The following is a 13,311-nucleotide window of genomic DNA, read 5'->3' as shown; positions in this document are numbered from 1 at the left end:
AAAGAAATTTTATCCATATTTTTTTCCTATGAAATTTAAGTTAATTCCCTGGCCGCCCTTAATGAAATAAAAAAAATCCAACTTAATTCTTTATTTTAAATCGAATTCGAGACTAAAAATCGATGTTAAAAAGTGAAAAGATAAAACTATTTTCCTACATGATTTTATGGAGCATGATTTCATATATAATTTGTAATAGAATAATACTCTGATGCTTTTCTGTTCTTCTTCTTGCTCGGTTAGAACGGCCTGGCCGTATCAAGACTTATTTTACCACGTAGCAGAATAGTCAGTCCATGCTACGGGGAGACGGTCCGGATGGGATTTGATTATTTTTTTACATAATTACATCTTTTTTTATAACAGCGCTAAGGAATGAACTAAAAAATTTGTCTACAAAAATGGAAATTAACCAGATTATATTAAAACATATCTACAAATTACAAATACATAAATTTACTCAATATTTTATTAAATGACATTTCAATCAAACATTTTGATGTACTGCACAATTTTACAATAATAAAATATTTGGTTTACTACCAATATGAATATAACTGTTAGCTAACAGACATTTTTATCGTATGAAATTATATAACAATTCTTGTTCTTTAATATACTGTTCCTTCCTTCTTTTTAGATGATACGATGTATATTTTGAACTGTTTTATATTGTTTTAATAATATTAAATCCAGCATGCTACTTTTAATTTCCATTATAAACTAAAATTACCATTCCTCGTAACGAACTATCTTTTATTAACCATGACTTCAAAGGTTTATTCAAATTTACATAAGCAAAGCTAACTTCAACACCTGCCCCATATGGATTCGTTCCGTATCGTATCAGTGTAAATGACCGATTGAATCGAACCTTTTCCACATACACACTTTACACAAAAGCCCTTCACGTACGATCCCTCAAACTTCTTGATCTAATTGATACGCATCTTATCCGATTTGTAAGGAAAATTCTTCTGCTTTTGAAACACAATCAGCTTAATGGATGAAAGATTATACGCGTCTACGTACCTTTCCTTACCAACAGGACATAATTATACACAGCGGCCGACCTTTAACCTTTTGCACAGAACAACCCGCCCAACAACAGATCGCATCCTTTTTGCTATCTCTAAGCTAAAGAAGGTAGGCAAACCCTTTTTCATAAAACTTCATCCGACAGCTTTCAGCCCGATTCAATGGCTACCGTACGAACGCCATTACGTTAGTCCCGATAGGAAACAAAATAGACCAAAAATTCACTGCCACTTTTCTTTGCAAACCGACGGTGCGACACAACCATACAGTAAGAAACGATATCTTCGAACGGCATTACCCGTCCATTGCTTAACAAGCTCATGTTACTTCATTATCACTACGTTCCTTCGTCGGAAGATTCTGTCCAGCAGTAAGGATCAAAAAGAAGGTCACATGGCCTTTCCGATCTGGGGGGGTTTGGGGGAGTGGTTCTGCTATCGAGAGGGTTAAGAAGCTGCTACGTCTTTGGACGATGGTTTGGCCCGGGTGGATATAAAACCAATTTCAATTAACCCTGGCTCATTATACTCCAATCGGTGGATCCTTTGGCCTGGAGAAATCCCTTAAGCATTGAAATAAACGTGCTATCGTGAGTAGTGCCAGAAGTTTAGTACAGCAAGTCGTTTCGACGAAGAAGAGAAAAATAAAAACACTTTGATCCTCGTATCATCGACCTATCGTGTCGCTTGTTCGAAACTACGAGTGCAATTAAAACACCAATAAACACTTGCTCAACCCAGCAAATATGTACTTGTACTTCCAAATGCGACATTGTTGCACCGTCCTCGTCGTTTATGATTTTCCCAGCACTAAAGAATAAAATAGAAGAGCCAGCACCAAAGCACTAAAATTAGAATGACAATCAGACGACTTCCAAATTCACACCATCTATCTGCTGGGAGGTGTCTTGGTTATTCGAACGGTTTATTTGCCGCTACTAAACCTTTTCGTAACTCGGTAACGTCATGTGGTGCACGTCTCCTGGCGACCATAATCGCCGTACCAAGTGGACCTACAAAAATACAACAAACAGACAACAAGTTTAACGAGCGTATGCGGCATCAGTTATGCACTTTTTGTCATCCTTAAGGGACGATTGCAAAAAGGTAATGGCCGACCGAATAGTGTCGGTGTCCCCTGGGTGAGAGTGGAGACGGATGCTACCAGGTCCATCACATATGTTGCTCTGTTGACACTACCAACAGTCGTACCAACAATCCAAATTGCGTCTGGTGCAAGTACAGCTATATTTAGATTGAACACTACAGTAGTTCGGTTTTCCATAGTTTGCACGCATTGATGTACGACGGGATCTGGGGCGGTTTCAACGAATCCCGCCAACGATTAATATGATCCACCGGTTTTGCTAAGCTGCACGGTACAGAGTACGCGACTGATGGTGGTACGGCCGCTAGTTGGCTTCGATCTTACTTCCTTATCGTTAGCAGCGCAGAAGAAGTCGAAGCATTAACGTGACGACCGTCTGGTAGACTGCTGCCAGTCGGCGACGCTCTGCTACTGAAGGCAGACAGCATCACAACAGGTGGAAGATGCAGACGGTTCGAAAGGAAGATTTATTTACACTTCAAATTTCAGCTCATCGTTGAACCACGACCAGTTGAAACGGTTGATTATTATTGCATTATTTGTGGCGTTTGGAAGCATTCCCAAAATAATACAATTACTCGAGCATATTGGCGTCAGAACTCTACAGTGTAATGCATCGCACGTCATGTGTGTGCCATTTATTAATAATTGCGTACGTTTCAAATGGTTCGAGAGCACGGTTTGAATAAATAACGGTGAATATATTATGTTACGTTCCCGTTTATTTACAGAGCTGCTTTCGAATCACTGGTAAAATCTAATGGAATGGAAAGACTTATGCAATGTAGAATGATAGTGTTTTTAGCGCAAAACTCTTCTCATGAAAAGTGACTCACTGAGTGACTTTTAAAAACGTATCTACTGAGTCCATAGTTGCTGCAAACAAAGCCAAAACATCTGGTAACATGGTTGTGACATATACTATTCTACAGCTGGAAAACATCCTACAGTGGATATTACACCGCACTTCGCATGCTACACACGGGTTTTATGTGATTTATACCAGTCAAAGTAAAAGCCGTTCACCATCCGAGATAATCAGAACACTAAATCCCTTTAGCTTGTCCGCGACATTATGCACTTGTTTTTCAGCGCATCGCAGGGCCCACCCTAACTTCCCTGTGCACATTATCACTCCAAATTGTCATACTCGATGGAAAATGCCATTCAGAACCCGTTGTGTGATACGGCAAAATGCGGCCACAGCTGAGTGCCAGTCATCTCCAGCCCGAAAGGTAGTGCGCGCCTAACAGCTCGCTGCACAAGAAAACACAACTTGGGACGATGCTTGCACACTAAAAAAAGGGGGCGGCTTACTTAAGTCTAATGAGGCACCGGTGTTGTAATACGGGCATGTAGTTATACTAAGTACCGTTACAGGGTAGCAAAATACGGGCCCTTTCTCCGTACATACTGTCGAGCGAAATCACTGCAGGATAAAAAACTATTCACCTTTTCACCGGGGGGAAAACCGCGCCATTCAGTCGCACCAAGTATTGCACACCTTGACCAGACGGCATACCTTCGCGAAAGGAGCACGCGGTAAGCGCCTTACAATTTCTTAAGGAAGTGTAACCTAATTAAAATTAATTGAAAAGTAATTTAAATTTGCCCTGTGCCATGTAGTGTGCGAGTAGGTACATCATGATGCTCTGCGCCGCCGTTTTAATCCGCAAACTAATGTCGAAATGTGAACACTTGTGGAACGAATGTAAATTCAAACAAGAAGCGCACGACAAATATTGATTTTTGGGGCAGATACTACTAGCTACCTGGTGGCGACACAAGCAAAGATAACATAACATAGAACACAAAATGAACATGTCTTTTCGTATTCAAATCAAAGCTCAAGAAGTATTTACAGCATACATTTACAGATGTTATTTAAAAATTTGTAACCTTTTTTTATTTAAAATTTTAAATTATCAAATAATACGTTTATGCGGCAGCGACTCCAGTTCCTCACGATAGGACCGGTACAAAATCCCATTCGACCTGTCCCCTCGTAAAACGTATTCTAATGTAACGCTTTGTAACGCTTCTATGTCACTCCACTGGATTCTAGTCAATCCACTGCAATCAATGCGCAAATACCGACCAAAATTAAGAATCAATAATTTGAAAAGTCCAATTAATAATTCTTTTTTTATTTTCCGAGCAGTATCGACGTAACGATCCAGTTGTGTATTCGATTTGTCTTGTTCTATGATGTGTCTAAATGCGACCTTAAAAATCTATTCTAAAAATACAAATTTTTAACAACAAAAAATTGCTTCCTTAGAAAGCGACATGTAAAAGAAATTTTAATGATGTGAAAAACAAAATGGTTGATTAACAATTCAATCCTAACGCATCGTAACACCACAAGCAGCACAGACGATGATCAGATCATACACAAGGCAACAAGACTTCCTTTACTTTTCACCAGTAACGATCAATAACTGCACGGTCAGCTCTGGATCAGCTATTTTTGCATTGTTTTAAGGACTTGCGAGCAGTAAGTGTGTGTGTGCCGCCTATATCCTTTCGGAACACGATGACAAACTCCGAACGTTCGCTTGCCGTACACTAACCATTTATTTAAACATAACCATTGCATCACCGACACATAAAAAAAGGAACAGGCAGCAGCCTACTTTCCATAACCCGAGCCAGTTTCCTACAATCGAAGTTTATATAGTGTGGAGAAAACTAACTCCATGCAACGGAGTGTAATCCGCGGTTACACGCCTGTTAGCCATTTCGCTAAAGGGTAACCCATTGCTATCCCGACCCGATTTTCGGTAACGACCATCGTCAGCATGTGGATAATACCGTCGTCTGGTTCACGGCTGTCGGTGGCGAAATAGTCAACGTCAGCTATTTAACTTTTGGGCTGCCCAAAGGACCGCTTCCTTCCGCTGGTTATAAAAAAAAATCAACACTCCTGCATGTATGTATATGGTTGATGTGCTTCAAATGGGTCTTAGGGAGTAGCAAGTTGACCATGACGTAGAAATGTAGTGCTAGTGTATACTATAATCAACCGATACAAGTAAAGGACCATAGAAACTATCATTTTGACTGTTAACAGTACTTAATTCTACCGATACTAAAAAGATATAATAATGTGTATTTGGAACGTTTATAGCAAACAATTATAGCAAACATTTTGAATAAAAGTGAGTAGGTATATTCTTATATACAATCTTTTCTTACACACTGCCAGAGCTAGACATCATCTGCGCAGAGAGACATTAAAATCTAGCTGCGGGACCCATTCAAAATCATTGCCCATCCATTGACCGATCCATTGTGGTAGACCATTTTTATCTCATTTCCACTTGCGGCTCAACATTACAGCAACATCCCCGATGTATAACGGTGGGTCTATTCACCATCTCAAAAGTCAAGCTGTAGTTGTAAAGGGGTTTTGCTTTGATGCAACCCCATTTACATAATTTCATTGCTTCGGTCTGGTGAGTTGCTCGGTTTGGCCCGTTCGCAAGAAGGTTGTGGTGCATGTTTTCAGTGTGCGCTGTGCCGGGACGATCTAGAATACTAATCGAAAGCCGTTAGTAGAATTTCGTGACAAAAATTCTAACCATGTTTCATACGCAATATAAAAACATTAAATGATGTTTGATGAAGGTAAGATTTTATGCCACCATGCATTCGCTTCATTTCTGTGGTATTGATGAAGAATTAGCACCTTGCGGGTGAAGTTGATTATTACTTGCATTGCTAAATAAAGACAAATAGCAATGCTTTGAGGCAACTGCATTACCGCTGGAATCAATATTTTATTAGACAGATTTGTACAACATTTTAAATATGCTTTGCAGCACGCCAAGATTTACTAAATATGAGTTATAAGTACTTAAAATTGTAACTACCAGGACAAACTGTTTGTTGCATTTATTTACAATTTCAATGTTAGTTTCATGCATTCAGTTTCATAACCTTTGCAGTAATGCTTGCCCCGAAAACGGACAAGTTAACGAGAAAAATTTCTTCAGGGAAAACGAATGAAAGTCATTCTCCACCGTTATCCCACAAGGACGGAGGGATTGGTTTAGTATTGGAATTCAAACCAAAGGCTTATCCAAATTGCTTTCTGTGCTACGCTAGTGGCACCAACTGGATGACTTTTTTTGCTGCTCCCTAGTCATAGCAAAAGCAAAACAACAACGATGTATGGCAGAAGAAGAATCGTCGTGCACTTGTGCTGGCTTGTTGGGTGCTTTATTTATAGCCTTCTGGTGCACCGTCAACACTTTTAACTACGGTCGGGCCGTTTTGCAACTGCAAAGCCCACTGCCCGAAAAGTATCACAAGCCGTGGGCCGGTGGTTGCTAGGCGGGAGCACAAAAATCTATTTCCACCAAACGGACACCGGGGCCACACTCTCCAAGGACAACGGTTTTGACATTCAATACAGGCGTCCACCGTACTTGGGGGGCGCGCGTATTTCAACCCCTCGCCATTGGACTTGCCGAGCCAATCGACACAACATATCCCGGCGATTCTATGCCGGAGTCGAACCGTCGGGAATGAATTCATGACCAGGGACCAGTGTCATCTAAGTCTTTTGTATCTCTCTAAACATCCGATGCATACCACACCGCCTTGTTCAGTTTCGGTTATTCAAACTAAGCATGGATCGTAGACAAAACGCTGTATTGGGAAAGATTGCACGGTCACACAAGTGCCACGGCAAGAAATGGTGATCTTTGGTGAGCTAAACAAACGGCCCAAAGAAGCTTACGTGTGAGTAAAATATTTGGTTTAACAAATTTTAAAGTTATTTTAAACAATTTTTAGAAGATACATTAAATTTACAAAAATAAACGTTGCTATTTAAAGTCTTGGTTTTAGAAATATTTTAAAGTTTAAGTAATTGTGTTTCATTCCTACTTGGTATAAATTGCAAAAGATTGGAAAAAAATATTATAAAAATAAAACTGCCTTAAATTAAGCTCTTCCATGACTATGTCCACAACTGTAAAAACGCCTGTCGTTGCGGAAAAGAGATTGGAATGCAAAAAAAAAAACAAACCAGACATGGTACGAAGCACTTGCTTCCGGTTTCAACTAGAGGCAAATTTACCGCTTCCATCGATCACACTTCGAATGAATAGCGCAACACGATGCGACAGGTTCCGATGGCGAAAACTTACCTATCGAAACATCTTTCCCCCCAAAAAAACCACTTCCGATACACACTCCGTTTCGGTTCGGGATGTTTGTCGATTTTATGACTCCAACACAATCAAACTGTACACGAATGAGTCTTCTCGAACTGCCGAAAGTACCGAACGCATCCGCAACCGATCCACCAAACATACTGTGAACCTTCTAACTTGAAGCAAGCGTTCTTCTATCGGACGTTGTTCTTTTTTTTTGTCTCGGTGCACTTTGTAGTGTCTGCGTATCTCTGGTTTACGATTGAACCTTCGGCAATCGATCTTTAGATACTGCATTCCAGTGATATTGAACACGGCCGTGTCAGTATTTAAACCGAAACTGATCGCAGAATTATTGCCAAAGCATCACCCGGTCGATGGCTGCCACAGGAGGTAATCGAGAGTTTCTATTTCCGAAGCAACCATCAAAGTTGCTTCTATTGCTAACTCTCAAACACACACACATCAACCTCCCCCAAAAAAGATGTGTCCTCAAGCGTTCTTCATCTCGCAAGGCACTCGGACGATAGAGGCGGGTTCATTTTTCAAGAACCCATTGGGATTGTTTTGATTGCCTTTTCCGTTTGTTGGTTACATTTATGTGTTTCTTCTGGTCTATCAGCAAACACGCCGAAAAAGATTGGATGTTTAATGGATAAACTCGAACTTTACCGATATGCCTATCAAATCGATCCAGATCTTGATTCTGGTGTAATAAAAAATGTTAAGGATATCATGAAATGTATTTTAATCTTTAAACCATTAACGTTTACTAGCTTCAGATTCCAGCATGCATTAGTAAATGAACGTTTTAATGTTTTTTTGTTTTAATCACTTTCAATTCATTCCATTTCTGAAGCGTTTCATACGCTAACAAGCGTGTGTTAAGACGCACAACATAACCAAAAAGATGTTTTATAGTTATTTTTACACCATAAATTAAGACACAGTATAGCTGCAAAAGGTTATAAAACAATGTTTCCCCCCCAAAAAAATCCTAATTGCATGCGTTTCTGCCATTGAAATAATACATCATTTGTCACTATTTATACAGGCGCATTCTGTATCTATAAGTGTTTAGCAAGGAAGTAACATTACGACTTCAGGCGGTGCCATAAATCATTTAGAAACGCAAAGCACAAACCACCACCCATCAACACCTCCATGGTCGTTTAACATATCATAATGCTTGTACTATTTCGTCCCATCCGATGCCCTTCCCGAAAACCGGGCTCTAATTTTCCTGTAAAAGTCCATTAACCATCCTTAATGTCCAACGGGACGCAATAGCGTCACGTTCCAACCAGAAACAATATGCATTCGTTAGCGTACGTTTATGCGTCCAGGCTAGTGGCCCCCTGGCACGGCGGCGGCGGCTAACTGACGAAATGCCTATTTAAACATTATGGCACCGAGACGCATTCAGCACGAAATGGATTCCGTTTAATTAGTCTCCATTTCTTAATTACACGTGCGGTTGACCCTTACCGTTCTGCTCTAAGCTTCCTTTTTTCCCGCCATATAAATGTGTGGTCCCTTTTATTTTTCATGCTCGGTTCTCGCTCGCTCTCGCAAGAAGTTTATTAAAAGTTACATGAGCCAGCACCCAAATTACGCCCCGATTGCTTCCTTCCCTCTTTGGCGCTTTTTTGCACCGGGCCAGCAAACATTGTGCAGCCGTAAAGCAACCAAACGTCACGCAAACCTGCCGAACTACCGATGGTTTCGTCTTCTCTATTGGGATCGGATTTAAACGATCAATTAAATAAATTTTCCACTCGTGCGAAACGAGAACCGTAGAAATGTGTGGAGCTGAAGGTTGACCGGCTGCAAAGGGGGCTCCCGACTACAGGACAAATTCATCTCAAACGGTATCGTTACGTATTCGTACCGGCAGGCGGCACTAGAGCAAACGCCCCAGAAACCCGGGTTACCGCCGGTCTCATCGGTCACAGCCGATGCGAAATGCTTTCACTGAACCGTTCCTAATCAAATGCGGTTTCCCCGGGATTTGCCCCACGTATCGCACCGGACCTTCCTGGGAAGAAAATGAAACTTTCTTATTAAAACAATCTCAACAGCTCAACCGTGCCACCTTACCTTACCGTTCCCAGCCTTTGGCATCGACCTTCCCCCCGCGTTTGCCGTCGATGCTCACACAAGCACTTACATCCTCGATCTGGCGATTGTCTGAGAAGCATTAATCCACTTGAGAACCCATTTCCTGCACAGCAGCTCCATCCCCAAACCACTTGTCGTGTTACCTATGTTGTTTTGCAGCTTAAGTATTGCGACAGGATGTGCATGCAGTGACTGTTCCTTCGTTTTTAATGACGATTACAGCACCACGAGACCTAACTCATGGAGTATTTTAATTAAATGTACACTTATTGCACACTTCTTGGTCATTTCTCGAAACATGATCACATTAGGTGAAATCAAAATAAACTTTGCACATCAAAATGGAACAGGAATATATTACAATTGTTGTAATGCATTGAACAATTAAGACAAATATTTAATAATGATCTGTTTAACACTAAAACTACCAAGCGTTTTAAGCGTTTCTCGTTCGTGGTTAATTTTTAAATAATTTCGAAGAGTTGGAGAATATTTTTATTGTTTACTGGAGATCGTACTATAGAATATATATGTGAAATTCATGTTTCAACTACCTTAGGATTGTTTAACCCCACAAAATGATGTGACGAAAATGAAGCGTTCTAGTCAAAAAGACTGGCCCGGTAGTTTTAGTGTTAAGGATCTATCAACATTTTTTTTTATTTAGGTTTGCAAGATAGTTGTAGTTTGGAAAATTTGGCATTCATTTCAAACTTCGATAAATTATACTTGTCCATGTAATCCGAAACTTGCACAAAAATTCAAGAAACAGTTCATGAACCCCAATAAAGTACATTTTAAAGAATAAATATTATTTAGCGGCACCGATCTCTACACATTAGGACTGGGAATCAAATCTCATCCGGACAAAATCGCCGCAAGCAGGACTATCTTTCCTTAAATAAATAATCAAGAAAAGTTAATAAAGGCGGGCTTGGCAACCTTGTGAGGTTGTAGTGCATGGGTTAGATAAAACCATGGTTTATCACCGTATTAGTAATTATTTGTATTATTAAAATAGCCTCATCCAACATTTTTTTTCGAGTCTTGAAACATATGGAAAATATATTATCAGATGGCCTGTAGCCCGATGTTAAATAATCTTGTCGTTTCAAAATCTATAACCAGAGAGCAGGCCTCATCTGATTGCCCTTTTTCTTAGCACGATAGAGACTAAATAGATTCTTTTTTTTTGCTAATACTCACAAGACTACATTCAACTGAATATGCCTTTTGGAATGATATAGGTTGTCAACATTGTACGTAACGACCAGTAATCCAGCGGACATGCCATCCTGCGCCCCAGCCTGGACGGACGTTATCTGATGAAATATGGGTTCAAAGCTGTAAATTAATTGTAAACAATCTCGTCAGCAGATGTTGCTACACCAGCCTCCGGATGATCCGGCAGACCAACCGTCCAGGGTTATTCGGATCGGGTCTAATCGGAGTCAAAAAACAATGGTGCCTGCTCAGCACTGACACAACAGACAACAGACTTGCTGAAAGACAGAATACACGACAGCTTGCGTCAACAGGATAGAACTTTGTCACGCCTCGTTGAGTGGCGAAAAGGATAATTGCATCGTCTGGTAGACCTTAGAGCAGACCATCCAATAGCTTGAGAAGATAAAAAAAAATACATATCGTCAACAGTTGAACGATGTTAATTTCCGACCTATTATGTCGGATATGTGTTATCATAGGTTGTGCTGCTGGAATGCGGACAGCTTTGTGAGGGATTAATTAATCATAGTTTGAATTTTTTTTAAATTAACACACAAAAAAAACAAACGTGTGGCATATTTAACAACTATCATTGAAAAAATATATTGTACGTGTATTACATTTAACGAACAATCTTTATACATTTTTCACATAATGTATATTAGATCATGTTTAATTGTACAGACACAGAATAATTGAAATCATTTTCAAACAGTTGCAGAAGTAGTTGTTCTATATCAAATTTTATGAGGGCTCGACAGGCCAAATAACTTACAAATAAATTTAAAAGGAATCTGTTCCAATTTCACTTACCTCGGAAACTATGACCTCTTCGAACCAAACGACTTCCTTGCCAGCATCTTCCTCCGACGGCTCGGGTGTATAGCACCGCTGCAGGACGACAATGTTTTCTTCGTCCACCGTGCTATAATGGCCATGCTGTGTTTGTGCATGGCGTAAACGTGGATCGAAACTCACCGGCAACGGTGCCAAACCATCTCCTTCCATTGTTGCTTACACTTGATTCACCGGTACACGCAACTAACACTTTCTGTTTCTGTACGAGCTTGATTAACTGTTTTAATCACACTTTTTGTTGCGTAAAACACTCGCTATCAATATACACTGATATTTTGGTAAGTTCCTAGTGCAAAATCACCAAAAATATTGATTAAAATGCAGCAAAAGAAGCACACCACTCTGAACCACACCACAATGTTTGTAAACAAAAACACCAATGTGAAGCGCCGCGTGATTTTGACAGTTCGCTCTCTCAGTTTATGCTCCGCGCGAGAGCAGTGCGGTGTCCATTTGACGTTCTCTACAGTCTATCACGACACCCGTTCGTATTTTATACGTTCGACAACTCGATTGAGCAGTTGTATCTGATCGTTCGAATAGCGGACGTGATTTTAATGTTTGCGGTTTTTTTATGATAAATATTTAATCCTTTTTTTAGTAGACAAATAGTTTGACTGGACTTTTTGAAACATTGCAGTTGAAAAGTTTTCATATATTTGTTCAATTAGTTGAAGTATTGAGTTGTTGACCTAGACGCTCCAGCTAACATAGTTAAGTAAAGTTCCTTTTTCATTGCGTAGTTGATTGATATCGTTTATATATTATATCATCGATATCGTTTTTATCGTTTCTACTTGACAAATATGTAGTGTGATACACATTAATAACAGATAAAAAACTCACAAACAAAACAAAATTATTTAAATTTATTTGAACTGCCTTTACAATTTTCCTGCGAAAGCTTTATTTAAATGTTCTGTTTAAGTTTTTAATAGCCAGAAGTTAAAGGTCACGAATTTAATCAAAACTTAAAATCAACACAAAGCACTGTATGGATAAGAGATGTGCACATTGAGTAAGAGTGAGTGAGTGAGTTTAATCGTGCAAAGGAGTTTATAGTTTCAACTCAGAATAAGGAGTTTTTATGACTCTTTTACTTACTCCTTCACGTTTTTACTCATTCAATCTCCGACTAAAGAGTAACAATTTAAATTCAAAAGGAGTAACAACCCAAAAATCCAAAAAGAGTACCAAAACACTTACTCACTCTTATTGCGTGAGTTAAAACGAAAAAAAAAATCAGTCATTAGCCGGCAGAGAGAGTGAGTGAGTAAAATCCCCAAGGAATGAGTCATTAGTCGACAGCGAGAGGAAGTGAGTAAAAACACCAAGGAGTAACTAAAGGATTAGGGTTAGAGCAATATTTTAATGACTCTCAAAAGAATGAGTAAAAGATTCAAATCCTTATAACGACTCTTTCACTCTTTTTCAACTCTCTGAAAAGAGTGAATATTCTCATCTCTAGTAGCGATCGTTGGAATACATTTAAATAATGCAAGATAATAATGTATTTCACGATAGATGTTGCTATAAATACAACACAGTTTCACAATTATCGTATCTCTCATTATCTTTACTTCAACGTAATTCGCTATAGTTGACATCATTAATTACTGATGATCCTCCACCAACGAGTATCGATTCTGGCATAATTAAGTAACCCCACATTCCACCAAGAAGCGCTATGTATAGTCTCGTTCAATCAACAAATCAGAAACTTTTTTTTTTGTATCACACGAACAATTCATTACAAGGAGCTGCATCAATGTGCACGGATGAAAGCAGTTGCATG

At 39.5% G+C, this 13,311-nt stretch overlaps 1 protein-coding gene across 1 annotated transcript in view; it reads right to left on the bottom strand.

The window, feature by feature from the left end:
- The window catches only part of LOC125762523 (pseudouridylate synthase RPUSD2-like), a 185,632-nt gene extending 173,579 nt beyond the window's left edge, over positions 1-12,053 (bottom strand). Inside the window, exon 1 of the mRNA XM_049424713.1 lies at positions 11,472-12,053. Within this exon, the coding sequence (XP_049280670.1) occupies positions 11,472-11,666 (195 nt within the window). The 5' untranslated portion in view covers positions 11,667-12,053. The remainder of the gene's footprint in view (positions 1-11,471) is intronic.
- Positions 12,054-13,311: the final 1,258 nt, after the last annotated feature.

The sequence above is a fragment of the Anopheles funestus genome, chromosome 2RL, assembly GCF_943734845.2.
Source record: "Anopheles funestus chromosome 2RL, idAnoFuneDA-416_04, whole genome shotgun sequence".
Taxonomy (NCBI): domain Eukaryota; kingdom Metazoa; phylum Arthropoda; class Insecta; order Diptera; family Culicidae; genus Anopheles; species Anopheles funestus.
This window is presented reverse-complemented; position numbering and strand designations above follow the sequence as displayed.